Source organism: Branchiostoma lanceolatum, chromosome 14 (genome assembly GCF_035083965.1).
Source record: "Branchiostoma lanceolatum isolate klBraLanc5 chromosome 14, klBraLanc5.hap2, whole genome shotgun sequence".
NCBI lineage: Eukaryota > Metazoa > Chordata > Leptocardii > Amphioxiformes > Branchiostomatidae > Branchiostoma > Branchiostoma lanceolatum.
Window position 1 is genome coordinate 13,776,228 of NC_089735.1, and position 16,457 is coordinate 13,792,684.

At 41.6% G+C, this 16,457-nt stretch overlaps 2 protein-coding genes and 1 long non-coding RNA gene across 3 annotated transcripts; 1 reads left to right on the plus strand and 2 right to left on the minus strand.

The window, feature by feature from the left end:
* Positions 1-61: 61 nt before the first annotated feature.
* On the minus strand, positions 62-1,390 carry LOC136448586 (uncharacterized). The gene is made up of 2 exons (XR_010757902.1): positions 1,290-1,390; positions 62-813 (listed from the first exon to the last, which is right to left on the minus strand). It is a non-coding gene; the product is annotated as an uncharacterized lncRNA (long non-coding RNA).
* Positions 1,391-4,043: 2,653 nt separating this feature from the next.
* Positions 4,044-12,203, plus strand: LOC136448919 (NHL repeat-containing protein 3-like). Its single transcript, XM_066448627.1, has 5 exons — positions 4,044-4,268; positions 6,118-6,277; positions 9,409-9,609; positions 10,630-10,825; positions 11,407-12,203. Exons 1-5 carry the CDS (start codon positions 4,128-4,130, stop codon positions 11,741-11,743), a joined length of 1,035 nt encoding a protein of 344 aa, XP_066304724.1. The 5' UTR covers positions 4,044-4,127; the 3' UTR covers positions 11,744-12,203.
* A 3,632-nt stretch (positions 12,204-15,835) lies between these two features.
* Positions 15,836-16,415, minus strand: LOC136448995 (histone H2B-like). The gene has a single exon (XM_066448748.1). The coding sequence runs from the start codon at positions 16,323-16,325 to the stop codon at positions 15,963-15,965; it is 363 nt and encodes a 120-aa protein (XP_066304845.1). The 5' UTR covers positions 16,326-16,415; the 3' UTR covers positions 15,836-15,962.
* Between the last annotated feature and the right edge of the window lie 42 nt (positions 16,416-16,457).

Here is a 16,457-nt window from a genome sequence, read left to right on the forward strand (position 1 = left end):
CTTGATTATTGCGTGTCTCCTAAAATGCTTGAGACAAAGAGCAAACTTGTTTGACAACCAGTACTGATATTGAAAAAAAGCAGCTTTACTACAGCTTACTTGCATAGCCAAACATGTTGGGTACTTTCATGTGCAGATGGAGGTTTAACGCCTAAAGGTCCTCCATACACAGGGCCACAGGCCCCAAATGACGAAGTCTCATACTATACATCATACTATTGCCATTATTAATGAATGCCTATATGCATCAAATTGCAAAATTTATGCATAACTAGAATGCTTATTGTTACAATTTCTCCACATTTTTACATATACATGTACATCAAACAGTATGAACATGAAAATGTATACAATATATGGCAGCACAATCTTGTTACAATTTCTCCAATGATTCCAACATACACATCAAATAGTACTAAATATAAAAATGAACAATATGTAACGTTACAACATGCCTATCATTTCTACAATATTTCTAGATATAAATATTAAGTAGTACTTATGTGCAAATGTGTACATATACGACATCTATGACAGAAATGTTGTCTGTGTTGACAACATGACATTATCCCTAGCACTGAACACTTCTAAAACCAGGCAAAGTAATCTTCCCCTTCTTCTTCACATCTTCCTCTGGACCGATGTTTAACTTCTGAATCAGTTCCTTCTCTGCTCTGAGTGGGTGATATGCCCCGTAGGTACAGGCAATGTCCGCATACTTCTCATAGTAGTGGCATCTCCGGGTCTCTCTCACAGAAGGGATGTACTCATACACAACTACTGTGTCACACAGGGACAGCAAGAGGTGGATACCTGGATATTTTGCATGAAATGATTTCAGTATAATATCATGCTGATTTCGGAAGGCTGATTTGTGGTCATATGAGGAGGTACTAAGTTCTATTCTTTACCAACGTCCCTTCTGAAAGTGGTCTGTAGCGTTGCCCTAATGCTCAGTTCTGATACTGTCTGTAGTCTAACAATGGTGCTCACTGCCATATTGTCATTTCACAGTAACAGAGATCATACTTTTCTTCAGTCTAAAGGGAGAATGAATGATATTAAATTATGATTAAATGGTTGATGCATTAGGGCAGTATTGATGGTAAATGACCTTGACTGAGGTGGCATTGATGCAAAAATGCCAGACCAGTTCAGCATCAATGCAGCACCAGTTCAGTATTAATGCAGTATCAATGTCAATATAATCCAACACTTCACACCACAGCCACATTTTTTAGAGAAAGCAGACACACCAGCTGATATAACAAACATCAGTCACAACCTACCCATGAAGCCTGAAGATGGTCGTTCCTGACGATCTTCTCTCTCGTGTTCTGGTGTAGAAGTGATTGATGGACATTTGTGGTCTTTCGTCCTTCTCAGTGAACACTTGACATGTGTTGTGGCTGCTGTCCTGTCATTGTTACAGGTGGTTCTGGTCATGTTATTTGTACCGGCACAGATGACACCTGTATCACACGACGAACACAAGACAAAATCAGGTCAGTGAGCATACTTGTTTGTTTGTTTGTTTGTTTTGAATTGTGGCATCGCGGTGGCGTAGTGGCAGGGCGTTTGGCCCCAGAACCCAAAGATACCGGGTTCGAATCCGGGGTTCGTTGATTTGTCCCATTGACATTGTGCCCTTGGGAAAGGCACTTTACACGACTTTCCCCACATCACTCAGGTGAAAATGAGTACCTAGCTTCGGTTGGGGACGCCCTCGGATAAGACATTAAATGGAGGCCACGTGTTTGAGGAGAGCCACAACTCAAGCACATTAAAGAACCAAACACACTTATCGAAAAGAGTAGGGGTCCTTAGTAACTTCCCGGTGTGTGTGGATCATATAAATCTGTCCGGATATGCATCTTGCACTCTTCAGTACAAATCTGGTGTGTTAATGCCGTGGGTGTGCAATACAAACAAACAAACAAGCATACCCAGTAAACCGAAGTGTACAAGCTGCATATCCAGACAGATTTATCTGGGAAGGACCCCTAGCCTACTCTTTTCGATATGTGTGGTGGGTTCTTAACGTGCTCGAGGTGTGGCTCTCCTAAAATACGGGACCAGCTCCCTTACCTGAAGCTAGCCAATCAATAATTGTGAAACTCCACTGTACATTTACGGGCCTCGACTTTAAAAGTCCATTCGCATTATTCTTGACTAAGAAGAAAATCAATTGACTTTTATTGTAAGATTAACTTTTAATTTTGACTTTTACTTTGAGGACACATGTAATTTTCAATTTTGACTCTTACTTTTAGATTAACTGACTTGTACGTTTAGATCAACTGACCAGTCTGACCTTTACTTTAAAAGTTGACCGGTTGTCTGCATACCTATGAAGAAGCTTGTAGATTCAAGAATCCGGATGAAAGAAAATTCTTTTCTTGTACATTAATTTTTAGCATTCATAGAAGCATAGATTGATGCACTAATTCTGAAACTGACTTATCTGGTTATGAACAATGCTGCTGAATGTGTGAATTGGATGGCTAAATGGACGCCAGACCTAATAGTAGTTACCTGATGACCCCCTAGAACTTGAGGAGTGGGCAAGTTAGCCCCTGGCTGCAAGAGATTATGTAACACAGACTAATTACTTTTGGGAGGCTGGGCTATAGTGGGCTGAGGTTTCCTCTTTTGTGGGCTCTAACCAGCTGTCAACCTATCAGAGAATCACCTTTATATTTTCTTTAGGTAAAGCCGATTCTCTGATATGCTGACAGCTGGTAAGAGGCTGCACCCACAAAAGTGGAAACCTCAGCCCAGTTTAGCAGAGCCTCCCCAAGGTATATTGTATAGGCTGTGGGAAAGGCTCTGCATAGAAGAATGGATTTGAAGTGTATTTCCATATTCAAAGTGACTATTATTTTCATGTATATCTTATACAGGTGCAGTGATGGGCCGAAGTGGAGCTATGCAACATCTTGTCCATACTTAGCCTGGTCCCAGTCTCTAGGGTCGGCTTAGTGGTGTTTTACCGGGCCAGTCAGTTTCTGATGGCCTTTCTACCTTTCCCGCCGCCCCTAGGTGCCGAGCTAATTAATCCAAGGCCGTAAACAACACCCCGAGCGGGCTAAGCTGTCTGGGCGGGTGAGGGTCACTCACAGTGCCGTAGAGATATCGGGGAGGCACCGAGGGTATGGATGCCAGGCTAGTCCATACTGTAGCGCCAAGTATAGGAGGATGGCTGTTCGAAAATTATGGCTTTCCCTCCATAGAAATCCTTGCAGCAGCTTTAAACACTGCTTTAGTTATATATCTTTTCCTTGGAAATGTTTCAAAAAGTTTTAGTTAACAGAAAGATTCGTCTGGAACTACTACCATTTAAAACAATAGTGCAAAATAATGAAATATTGTTAAAAACGTCATGTACTGTTTAATACTGTTGAAAAGTTTTCAGAAAATAAATGACCAGATAAATTAATTATTATTTTTCTATATGTGAATTGTTTTTGAGCTACTTTTTGTCTGTCAATAACGATGTCCACAATACTATTCTGAAAGAAATAAGTTATTCATAGGAATCTCAAAATTTCATCAAGCTTTAACATCATACCGATCAACAAAAAATTCTTACTCAAGTTATGCTTATATTTATCTACAATAATGATGGCAAATACATCTTCCATTACACAGAGAAAAGAAGTCAAACCCTTCAAATAGTTAACTTAGAAATAGATATTTAGATTAGTTGTTATTTCAGTTTTGATTCAGTACTTCAGTTTTTCTCTGCTAAATAATAAGTGTAAACATGTTGTATACATATTATTTTGCATTGTTTCCCGAGTATCCTTTATCTTTGGTTTTGCAATAAAGTTGTTGCAACCGCATTTATTAATTCTAATCTTTATGAGACACTACTGTAAATATTTCAAGCGTTATGCTTTGATTTTGACAGAAGAAGATAAGCAGGTGACCTAGATTTTTAAAACTGAGCTGATACGTGCTGTTCCAATATATCTCGCTAGAAGTCGCTACCGCATGTCCGGTCGCCAACTTTGACCTTGGTCTAATGACGTGAAGCGATCTCTCACGCAATGCCTAAAGGCTACTAGTAGCTACAATGCAACAAGTTATCTAATTGTCATGTGCAAAGCTGCCATTTCTTCTTTATGTCTTTAATGATGAAACACGAATCCATGCGGTACACTGAAGACTCCAACTGGCCGAAGGGCGGCTGTAGGTTCACGGGGCCGGTGGTCAGTTGTGACGTCCTATCCGTAGGGACAATAACCGAGGTATTCATCGCACAGGTAAACAACAAGATTTATGTTCACTTGAACCCGACCACGCTTTAGGGCTACGTTGATTAATCATAACCATTTGAATGGTTATGATTAATCAACGTAGCCCTAAAGCGTGGTCGAGTTCAGTAAGACACAAATGTATTGGACACCCTGTATTAACTATACTGAAGGTGTTTTTTTTTTTGCTTGTGGCTTTATCATGAAAGCAACGTATATGCCGTGTTCAGCGGAATTTATGGACTTCCGGAAAATGCCAAAGCGGTCACTGTGACTTTTACCACTAGTTCGTTTGAGGTCGTAGGCAAGCCTGTTTGGCAAGAATGGCGTCTATTGTAATTAAGGGGCTTAAAGGGGTTATTTACGATTGACTTTATCACCTTCGTCGAGAAGGTTATGCAGAGGCAAGGAGGTTGGCAGAGGGTAGCGTTTGTAAAAAGGCAAAATAACTGGAAAAGGGATGGATGGATTGTCTTGATATTTGGTAGGTAGGTGGGTAGATCTTGATGAGACCTAAAAATGATTAGATTTTGGGTACCATAGCGGCTTGTCACGGTACTGCAGCGGAACTTCCTGTTTTGATATCTCCTGTTCTGGACATGCTATGGAACCGATTTTTGAGTGGTAGGTAGCTCTATGGACAGAGAGTAAGTGCTAAAGGTTTGGCCCCTGGCGGCTTTTTTGGAACTGCAGGAGCAGGTTTTGCTTCAGACATGATGAATGGTCATGATTTCTGGTAATTAGATAGCTTCAGTAATGATGTACATGAATAGATACTTATTATGCAAATCAGTATCTTATTTGAATAATAAATGAGGTAAGTTTGTACATCCGCCAAATTCCATGATAGGACTCTCAACCATGTGACACATGTAACTGGGGAAGAGAGAAATATTATTAGATATCAACTATGCAAATGAAGACCTCATTTGCATAATTAAGGAGGAAATGCTATAACTCAAGATGGGCTTGATGGATGGTCATGATTTTTGTACGTACATGTAGATAGCTTACGTGATGCTTCGTATCATTAGAGGATAACTATGAAAATCAGATTCTAATAGAAGAATAGAGGAACGTTGACAGATAGAAAATATGCAAATGTAGGCCTAATTTGCATAATTAGTGAGAAACTACTACAATTCCATACTGGTAAATGATGGCAATTTCATACTTGTGGCATTTGGAAGTTATGTGAATGTGAACATCGTTGAATCAAATTACATGTATGCTTATAAGGACCACATTTGCATAATTGATGAAAAATGTTAGCATAACCTGCTTTGTTAAGCTCATATACTTTGGACAACTTCTGTTATTTTGGTAAAGACGATCAACTGGTATAATTTATCATAGATGAGAATACGTCGGTCATAAAGGTTTAAAATCATTTGGCGAAGGTATGAGGTCATGGAACTCTAGTTTTTCATACTCTTGCTTTTATTGTCTTTGTCAAAGTTTACCAAAGGACTCACAAATTTCAAACGTAGACTAGAGCACTTGTGTATCCTATGTCCAAATGATGCAGTCTTACCTAGACTTTGTAATCGTCATTCCTGCATGTACAGTTGAATTGTACTACACGTATATTAGCAAGCGTTACTGTCTTACTAGGTAGCCCCTTTGTTGAAGACAACAAGTTGATAGTCCCAGATTTCAATTGTGTTGCTCTGCGACCATTATGATACTGTTAACCACGTCAACATTATCAAACGTTATTTGTTATAGTAGTCTTATTTTGCTGGCTTTACCGTATAACGTTAAGCTGATTGTAAATTTCTGCGCAATTCAGTTTTTACTGCGAGGCCGATCTGTTCCATGTTTTATTAATAAACGAATTACTACTTCTTTTTCTCAGAGGACTGAGGCAGAGAAAGTGATAGTGTACTCAGAAGATGGGACTTTCCTTCGCAGTTGGAATACCGACAGGCTTGGCGCTCCGCACGGGCTGAGAGTGCACGTACCTTCCGGGGGAGGGGTGGAGTCAGCGGAAGTGTGGGTGACCGACATCGGACAAGGTATTGATTTCATTTGATTTGATTCGATTAGAATTGCAACGGTACAATACATGTGACACACAGGCAGTTATTGCTGGTGTCGTGACCCACACATAAACATTAGAGAACACGTATCAAAACATATATCAGGCTACAAGTGACAAACAAAGCAATAAATACAGTCTAAACAAGAGTTCCACGACCTCATATCTCCATGAACAATTCTATTCATGCAAATGACTAACACATTTGCATAATATATGCTTGGTCATAAACACATTTATCTAACTTACACATGTTGCAATATTGACAGTCCTATATTTTTACAATTAGATGAATTATGGTGTTTTTGCATTAATTATGCAAATTAGGAATTTCTTTGCATAATTGGTATCTGTTGATGCTCCACTTTCCAGGAACGACATATGTTACATGTATTTGAGTCTGATAATGGAAAACACTGCAAATATAGATTTTCCTCATCAGCTATGCAAATTAAGTCACAATTAGCATAATTTTCACTTCATTATGTATATCTCTGTCTAAGCTACCTGCATACTAAGTATCATATTGACAGTCCTATAATTTTCCAATAAGATGAGATATGGTGTTTTGCATTAATTATGCAAATTAGGAATCTATTTGCATAATTGGTATCTGTTGATGATCCACTTTCCAGAAACTACATACGTTACATGTATTTGAGTCTTATAATGGAAAACACTGCAAATATAGATTTTCCTCATTAGCTATGCAAATTAAGTCATAATTAACATAATTTGCACTTCATTGTGTACATCTCTGTCAAACTACCTGTATACTAAATATCATGGAAATCCGTCGTTCCTTTGTTCAGTTATTCTCCTTAGAAGATTTTCATGATAACGCCCCTGCAGTTCCAGAGCAAGCTGCTAGGGGGCCCATACCCACACCACGTCTTCATTACACCACAAGCTATCTGCCACCAAAAAATTAATACCATAGCACGTCCAGGCCAAGAGATACAAAAATGGAATTTCTGCTGCAGTACCATGGTCACATACCAGGGGGCCCAAAATCGACCTTGAATTTCGGCTTCACAACACCTGCCCACATACCAAATATCATCGCAATCCATCAAGAGGTTCTTGAGTTATGCAGACTACAGTAGTCCGGAAACACAAACAAACAGACAGACACACAGACACACCCAAAACAATATCTCCATTTTTCATGGAGATAAAAAGCAGCACAATAAATGTATTAAAATGCTTCTTCCTCAGCCACTTATTTCCAAGGACTCAGCGAAAGATATATACATAAACTAGAATTGCAAAATCAACAGAATGTCCCGAGAGAGAGAGAGAGAGAGAGAGAGATACGGATATGGATAGATAGATAGATAGATCCATAGAAGAAGGTTACAAATAGAACCACAATTTAATTTGATCATGTAGATTGTTTTATAATCCTTTTTTTTTAACATTTGAATTTCAATCAGCTTTATACAATGTGATGAATACACATACAAATATAACAAAACTAAATGGTTCACAGAGCCCGGAAACATAACATATAAGAACGAGGTCGGGATCAGGTTAGCCCCGAACATCGCGTGACCCGGCCGCACCATAAACATGTGTTCGGCTCCTGCATTCCATCATTACTATTTTGTAAACACAACTCAGCAGCGTATTCTTTAACATACAAAAACAGACAAAATTATGAGAGATCATCAACAGATGGTTCTCGAATATGATATCAAGGGAATTTATAACAAATAATACAACATAAGGAATAATCTATGAAATAATTTTTGCAGGGCCGTCCTTGTATGTAAATAAAATAGTGAAAATGAGTCACCACTTATGATCAAAACAATAAGACCCAAAAAAAATAACAAGGTAAGCCCTGCAAATAAATATAAATCAGAACACGAGAATAGAGCAACATGATGATAATAATAATGAAAAACAAACATTTCCCATTCATCCATTCATTTGATCACTCACTACACTCCCTGAAAAAAATCAGTACAAAAAAAACAATATGTACTGGGGGTAGTGACCACTTTATTCAAGACATCAATTTGTTTTTGCTACATCTTAGCTCTACCCAAAACTCACAGGTTTTCCTTTGCTGTCTCGCCACAATCCGTTAAAGAAGCGGTACTTCAGCCCTTTCTCGTACGCTTCTTTGACGTTATCCCTCCATTTTCGTTTCTCCTGCAAGTCCGTGAAATAACAAGCTTCACTCTTGAGTTTGACACGTGCAACCTTCATGATACTGATCTTGTCCTGATAGCTATTGAGCTTGAACAGGATGTGCTGGGGTGTTCCGTCGCCGTCACTCTTGCTCTTCGGCCCGTCAGGATGCGCGCGTTCAATCTTAACTCGATCAAGACCAAACTTCTCGTGTAAGATCGTTCCCACCGAAGCCAAACAGTTTTCCCCCTTCGATACCTTTCGTCCGATGATTCTTATGTTGTTCCGTCTTGAAAACCGCTCCAACTTGTTACTCTTGAGTTGCAGTTCTTCCACGAGCCCTTCGGACGCCTTCAGTTTCTGTGTAATGCATGCGTTTAATCCGCTCGTCTGCGTCACGCTGGAAGTCGGCAAGTTTCGTTTCCAACACCTCATTTTTCTTTTCTAGCTTCTCAAGACGACTCTCTAACAAAAGAAAATTTTTCTCGAGGTTTCCTTCAAGGGATTTTACCTCAGACTGAAGCTCTCTCTGCCCATCCAGGATCTTCTTGAACTGGTCCCGCACAAATGACTCGAATTCCGACGCAGTGTGTCCCTTGCCGTCGCCATTTTCTTCTTCTCTGGTGTCGCCGGGCGAGTCGTGTCTCTTTGCTGACGCCCCACGCGTCTTTCTGGCGCTCATTTGGTCCAGTTTTGGCGTGTCCACCTCCAGAAGTTATCCACAAACCTAGTTCAAACGCAAAACCTGTACTTAGGCTCAAATTCGTCGAAAAAATTGACGCTTTAGCAGGAGCCCACACACAGGCCACCTACTCACGTGCCGCCATTTTGTTCCATTTTGTTATATTTTGTTTTTTAATACTAAGCTTAGCATTTTGTTTTATATCATCGGAAAGCTTAATGAATATTTTCCTATTTCGCAGGGACATTTCAGCTCTCAGGTATATACAACTTCTTACAATCTCTTAGGTCCCTTCGGTTGCTCCTTAAAGATGTTTGATCGTCATGGCAACCTTAAGGTGACGCTTGGCACGCCGGGTGAGAGAGGATCTAACCTTGACCCGTTACAGTTTGACCAAGTTTCGGACGTGACGTTCAGCTCTACGGGAGACATGTTCGTAGTCGATGGCGACGATGGCATCAACCATAGGCTCTTGAAGCTGTCAGCAGGTAAATAACGCAGACCGAAAAAGTAGATTTATGTAACGAATATGATAGACGCCTGACATGTTTTTACTGATGTAGAAAAAAACAACTATATCCTTTTTATACTTTTATTTTATTTTTCCATCATTTGCACATTCATGCTCGTAGGCTAATTGTAAGGGTACAAACGGTAAAAAATGTATCAATTGTCTATGCTATACATCTAACTAATATTTCTACATACATTACTGGGGGTTGACCTCTTTGGAGGAAGTGGCTCAAAACGTGATTTTATCATTAATATTAAGAGGCATTCCTACACTTCCATTGCAGAGCCACCGTGAGAATGCAAACTTAGATATGTACACAAGGTAACTAGTTACTTAAGCAACTGGGACAATGTGAGAATGTATTTCCTAAATCAATCTAGAATGAGTAACTATAACATTATGAATCTTATTACTTCGATGTCTAACTTTCACCGACATGTCAAACATGAAGAGTTCCATACCCACCATGCAAAAGTGTCCCCCTGGCAAAGTGCCCCCTCATGCGAAATTGTCCGTACCCTCCATACAAAAAGGGTGATATACTGTATGTACCCGTGCAAAAGTGTCCCGCTGGGGTCGTGTGGCGTAATAGCAGAGCGTTCGGTTCAGAACCAAGAGGTTCCGAGTTCGAATCCTGCCCTGTCACCGATCTTGTGCCCTTGGGACTTTCCTCACTCCACCCAGGTGTAGATGGGTACCTAACTTCGGTTGGGGAAGGTCATATTGAGGTCACCTGGTGGCGCCGAATGGCAGCCGCCCAGACCCTTGCGACAGTTCCACGTAGTGCAAGTGTGGATAAAATATGTTTATGCATGTTGTGTATTATATAAAACCTGTAAACCCTGCATCAATTCAGCACTAGAAAGGCTGCCATTGCGGGTAATTTCTGACCAATAAAAATTGTTATTATATATATATATATATATATATAAAAATGGCCCAATACAAAAGTGTCCGTCAGAAAAGCTGATATTTTTTCTCCATCTACCTTCAGACCACCAGTTGCTCTGGAGTGTCGGTGAGGAGGGGGCCGGGCCCAGCCAGTTCCGGGTGCCGCACAGTGTAGACGTGGACAGGTACGGTCAGGTGTGGGTGGCAGACAGAAGGAACCGGCGGATTCAGGTCTTCAGCAGACAGACGGGCAGCTACATCGGCGAGTGGACCCTCAACGAGGATGTCTATGCAGTCAGGTAATTGTTACAACAAACATTCAACTCTCTTCCGATAGAATTTAGAAAAAAATTCAAAGGACCGAATCTTTGTACCAGTTTTCTGGATGCTCAGCCCACGTCAGTTTCCGGAAGTGTGACGTGACCACCGGGTCAAAGGTGATTGGAAGTTTGTATCGGCCCCGTCTCTTATGAAGTAAGTGTTTGTTTATGTCTAATACTTTCCAAAAGTGTGACGTGAGCACCGGCGCAGGTCAAACGAAATTGGAAGTCTGTATCGGCCCCCGTCTCATAAAGATGTCCGACAATGCGTAACACAAAACGCATACGGTTGTACACGACCCCGTCGCCATTTCGCAGGACCGCTAGTCACTACATCTCTTTAGAGAATATTGCAAGTCCTCAAGCAAAAAATGTAGTTTTCAAGCTATAGGATGAAGGTGCCAGATTCTTGGTAAGGTCAAAACTGATTCAAACATTGAAAGACGCTTAGGGGGTAATATTTTTCTTGGTTGTAGGTTATTCGTTAAGCTATAGCCTGGAACGTTAGAAAAAAATCTGAATTTGTCATTTAATAACAATTTTTCCATCTAAACTTTCAGATTCAGCACAGACAAGTCCACTGTCTTTGTTCTCGAAGAATTGGTTGGTGACCTTTTGATGTTGAAGTCTCCGAACAAGCCCGGTTTCCTTGGCAACTACAAGTTGATTGACATTTTGCACATGCCGATCCCTGTCATTCCGCACATGTTCTGTGTTAGCCAGGTAACAGAGGCTGTCTTCATTGCTCAACTTGGAGCTAAACGGTGTCAGAAATTCGTCCGAGGAAAAGAAAGGTCAAAGTGCTGGCTTTCGCTTGTAATTGTATGTCGCGGGGGAAAACTTTGTGTGCAGATTGTTGCAAGGAAAGCAAGTACAGAAATTTCTTCTATGGGGTGAAAATGTCCACTATGTCATCTACGGTTGGTTCTAGTTAATTGAGCTGTGTAGAAAAGGTGTTTCATCGCATATGAAAACCCAGTGTACTTGCTTCAGATGATGGTACAACAAGCTCTTTTTTCCTTGTCGGAAAAACGGATTTTATTCTCCACAAATGCCTAGCTACAACCTATCATAGCGTGGAAAAAACAACAGAGAGAAAGGCGTTTGGCGGTACACAAATTATGTTTAATCAAGAAAGTCTGCCAAGTTCGACAAATCCCGCGGGATTCCCGTGGGAATACATTTACCAGTGGTACACAGATGTATGATATTCCGTTCCCAAAGAAGAGAACATGTATACATTGGTTTTCAAACGACTACGTATATATATCGGGACCACGTTGTAGTTAGTCTATTGAGATGTATAGACATCTACAAGGACATGTCTACTGTTGAATAAAGGAGTTTTATATTATACATGAAACCTCATTGGTTGAATACAGGAATAAAAGACCTGTTGATCATGATATCATATTTTGTCGCCTCAATTCTTGTTTAACAAAATTTATGATCTCAAAATTTGAAAATGTAGGATTTTTTTTTGCCCGCCTTGTTTTTTTTTCGCCCTATCTCATTAGTTTTGGAGTCTGCGGAGGATGTCTTATACAGTAATTATTAAGTACTTGAAATTGTAACAAATGATACGTCGAGGAGGCATATGTTATATTCCAATCAGGGTCTTAAAAATCATAATCAAGTATGACATACTTCCTATTGATTGCTGTGTTGTTTATTTTATTAATTGATGTCCATAGATTACAATATTTTTCATTCATACGGTCTATGGAAAGCCATACATTCGGGCGGCGTTGCCGGTTAGCGGTGACGTTCGGGCGTCGTGAAGTCTCAGCTGCAGCTGATAGCGAAGTTAGTTAAATCCTAACCCCCGGGGCTTAGCTTAGGATAGTTACGAGATATCTAGTGGTGAACTGAAATTTGTATCAGAAAACGCTAGCAGATTGATGTAGAAATGCTAGGGTCTTGTAGTTTAGTATAGCAAGATGGCGTGGCCAGGTTGTCCGATTCTCTCTACCATGTAGAAGTTAATCCCGGACGGTGGCAGAGCGATCACAGATGACGCACCACTTATGGAGGGTGACAATGGTCCGGACGGTAGCGGAGCAGCCACACAGGGCACCCCACCTATGGAGGACAGAGAATACCACGGGCCTATAACCTGATCCCAACAAGCCAGATCGGCAGCCAATGGGGCAAGGACAGGACACAGCCGCAGGGAGCGAGACGAAGAGATAAGGACGAGGCATGGTGAGAGACAACTGGTACACCTGAGCGGAGCAGAGACAACGACGATACAAGTGATGGTGACTTCAGGATGATGCAGATTGCAACCTGAGCACCGACAGTTCAGCATGGACTTGACAACTGAACTCTTGATCCAGAGACAATGTCTCCTGTTCAGATTTCATATATATTGTGACTCATACCTGGCGTTATGAAGCTAGGGTAGCTCATACCTCTGTTGGCTATATGCCAATATGTCACTGTATGAATGTACATGTAAACTAACTTGTACCGTTTTTCTGTTTTTGTGAAATGCGAGGACGCATTTGTTTCAAACCAGGAGGATGTAATATAGCGCATATTGTAATGCGTGTGTTAGCAGAGTACTCCCCTGCATGTAGCTTTCTGAGAAATGTACTCAGTGCATGACACGCGTGTATGCCTAATCCTGTACAAGGCTATGCAAGACAGTATTAGGCTCTCCATTGCCCCTGAGACTGTTACTCCTTTACTACTTCCTGTATGACTAATCTTGAAGATATTGAGAAAGCATAAAAATGAGGAACACAGTATGATAGACACAACGGTGTCTAACAAGACTTGTCGATGAGGAATAGAGAGGAAAGAACATGTGAGTCTGGAATAAAGATCGTTTCTCGGCCACGACGACAACTGGAGTCTGTCTTCACTTTCCATCGAAGACGCTCTCTCTGTTATTCCTTACAATTGTCTTCTTTTTCTAATTCCCTGCCGTTGCTATGTTTTCCAATTGCCCTGGATCAAAGATTCCACTCTCAATGAGGCTGTCTTTCACACGATTTACGTCCAGGTTCGTCACAATTTTAGTCCGATGTCTTCCGAGTATTTTTTCGTGAGCTGGATCCATCTTCAAGACAGCAGTGTCACAAGTTCACAAATGTGCAGAAATGCATGTCCTTTCTATTTACTGTACACAGGGCGAGCAGTCTTTTGATCTTTCAAGTTTAAAAGCTTGCCGGTTCAAAGGTCTCTGTCAACACCCACCTGTGACAAACTCCCGCTCTTTTGTGACGTCTCCGACAAAGTGAGGACAAATGGTACCCAAATATTGGGCCGCCGGTAGGGAGCTTTGTTGTTGATACAGTGCTCTTGATCAAATTAAGATGTATGTTGAGTTAGACGGGTTTTTTTCTTCCTTCTAAGAAAATACCTTTACAGTAAGTTAATGGATGTTGGCACGCACATCTATTTGCATTCCGCACTGCTACAACCGACGGACAATAGAGTGGGATGTATCCATTACTTGTGTACGTGTACACAGTATTGTATATGTTGTCATTTGGCCCAGAACAATAGTACGAAAAGCTGTCAAACGACTTCTAGAAATGTAAAGCTAATGCGGTCGTACACGACCCATGTCGACACCAAGGCTAACATGGAATGACCTACGGTGAACAATGTCTTTCAGTAAATACCTGAGCAACAACATATCGAAACACTTAAAAGTAGCTCTAGTGTACTACAAGGGCAATTCTATTTGGAAGATTCAGATATGAGGTGGTCATTAACATTTCAATCACTTTTCAAAAATGACTGTCACTAGATTTCATAGAAATTTTGATTCAAGCTGATCTGTTATTTCATCTTAACTCGCAAGGTGGCGCTTCTAAGCTGCCGGTGCCGGCTCACATTCGCCGATTTCAAACCCTCATGTCCGCCTGGGTGGGAAAAACACCCGGCCCCGGCCTAACTTCCTTTCGACCTCTTGCTCCACATAGCATAAATCAACACAACCCCCGGCGTGGCCGACACATTGGAACGGACCTTGGATTCTGAAATCAGTACATTCCGGGCGTCCACTTTCGCAGACAGCACGAAATCAACCTACGGTACCCACCTCCGTGCGTACCTCCAATTCTGTCTTTTCATGGGCTAGAATGTTTTTTTATTGGTCAGAAATTACCCGCAATGGCAGCCTTTCTAGCGCTGAATTGATGCAGGGTTTACAGGTTTCACATAATATACAACATATACATAATACATATCTTATCCACAATTCGGCTACCACGGCAACTGTCTGTCGATTTGCAGCATTACTGGCCCGCTCGTTAACAATTACACAAGTGTCTGGCAGTATCGAAATTTAACATCAATTTGTTTCCCTGCTTCCAACCTCCTTGCTGCTTCAAAAGGAATTTGGACTAACTAATTCAACAATCCAAAATCGGCAACTGCACACTGTTCTAAGAGGAATTAGACGTTTCAAAAGCGACAGGCCCCGCCAAAAGCTACCAATCACTCCCTCTATTCTGAACTATTCTTGTCGACCTTGGACTTGTCAGTATACGTAAGTGTCGACGCCACCTTTTGGGCAGCCTGCCTAGTTGCATCCTTTTGCCTTTTTTGGAAGGTCAATTTTGTCCTGTCGCGTGCTAATGATTATCAAAGCACGCAACGCACGCACGCACGCACGCACGCACGCACGCACGCACACACACACACAGTCCGTTGTCGTCCAGAAGTTTGGCTACGCTTGTGAGACATTGCTTACTAGTATGTTTACGGCGTTTGGACTTGAAAAGGAATGCCGATTCATTGTTGTACATGTTCTAAGGAACGTCACAGACGACAGTTGTTCTAGAAGACAGGACGCAAACTTCTTGCTGCGTCAACTTTGTTTGGTGGAATAAGAACGTGTACAGACTTTTATTACGTCAAAATTCACTTTCTTTGTTGTTTGTTTTCTTTCATGATCACCCTTAGTTGTTTTTGTTGTGTGTTCCAAGACATAAGTTCAGAGGTACTGTTTTATGCCGCCTGCGATCCCAGGTTTGTGGCGTGTGCGTGCGTTGTGTGTAGTCACTGTTTCGACTGGAATGTGATTGCTATAGCTCTTTTGTGAGGATGTGGGTGGCCTTGAAAAAGGCCGGGGTTACGTTGAGCGGAGGCGGTCGATTTACTTGGAGCTGGTGTACTTGGTGACGGCCTTGGTGCCCTCGCTGACGGCGTGCTTGGCCAGCTCGCCTGGCAGCAGGAGTCGCACGGCGGTCTGGATCTCGCGGCTGCTGATGGTGGAGCGCTTGTTGTAGTGAGCCAGTCGAGAAGCTTCGGCAGCGATTCTCTCGAAGATGTCGTTGACGAAGGAGTTCATGATGCCCATGGCCTTGCTGGAGACGCCGGTGTCGGGGTGCACCTGCTTGAGTACCTTGTAGATGTAGACGCCGAAGGTCTCCCTTCTCTTTCTCCTCCTTCCACGCTTCTTGTCTCCTGCGGGCCTGGCCTTGCCAGCTTTCTTGGCGGCTTTTCCACTTGGCGGCATGACGACGTTCTTGGCGTGTTAGATAGCAAAGAATATAATCGCACTTGTCTCGGCTTGGGCTTTATAAGGGAGAACAATGCAAATTTTGGGATTGTCTAGTCCAAGGCGCGGACGTGGTAGAACTTATCCTCC

Bases quoted from the DNA above. Each gene is read 5' to 3' on its own strand.
- LOC136448995 (XM_066448748.1), bottom strand. From the start codon at position 16,325: ATGCCGCCAAGTGGAAAAGCCGCCAAGAAAGCTGGCAAGGCCAGGCCC.
- LOC136448919 (XM_066448627.1), top strand. From the start codon at position 4,128: ATGTCTTTAATGATGAAACACGAATCCATGCGGTACACTGAAGACTCC. The intron at 4,269-6,117 runs GTAAACAACAAG...TCTTTTTCTCAG, and splicing joins CCGAGGTATTCATCGCACAG to AGGACTGAGGCAGAGAAAGT. The intron at 10,826-11,406 runs GTAATTGTTACA...CTAAACTTTCAG, and splicing joins GAGGATGTCTATGCAGTCAG to ATTCAGCACAGACAAGTCCA.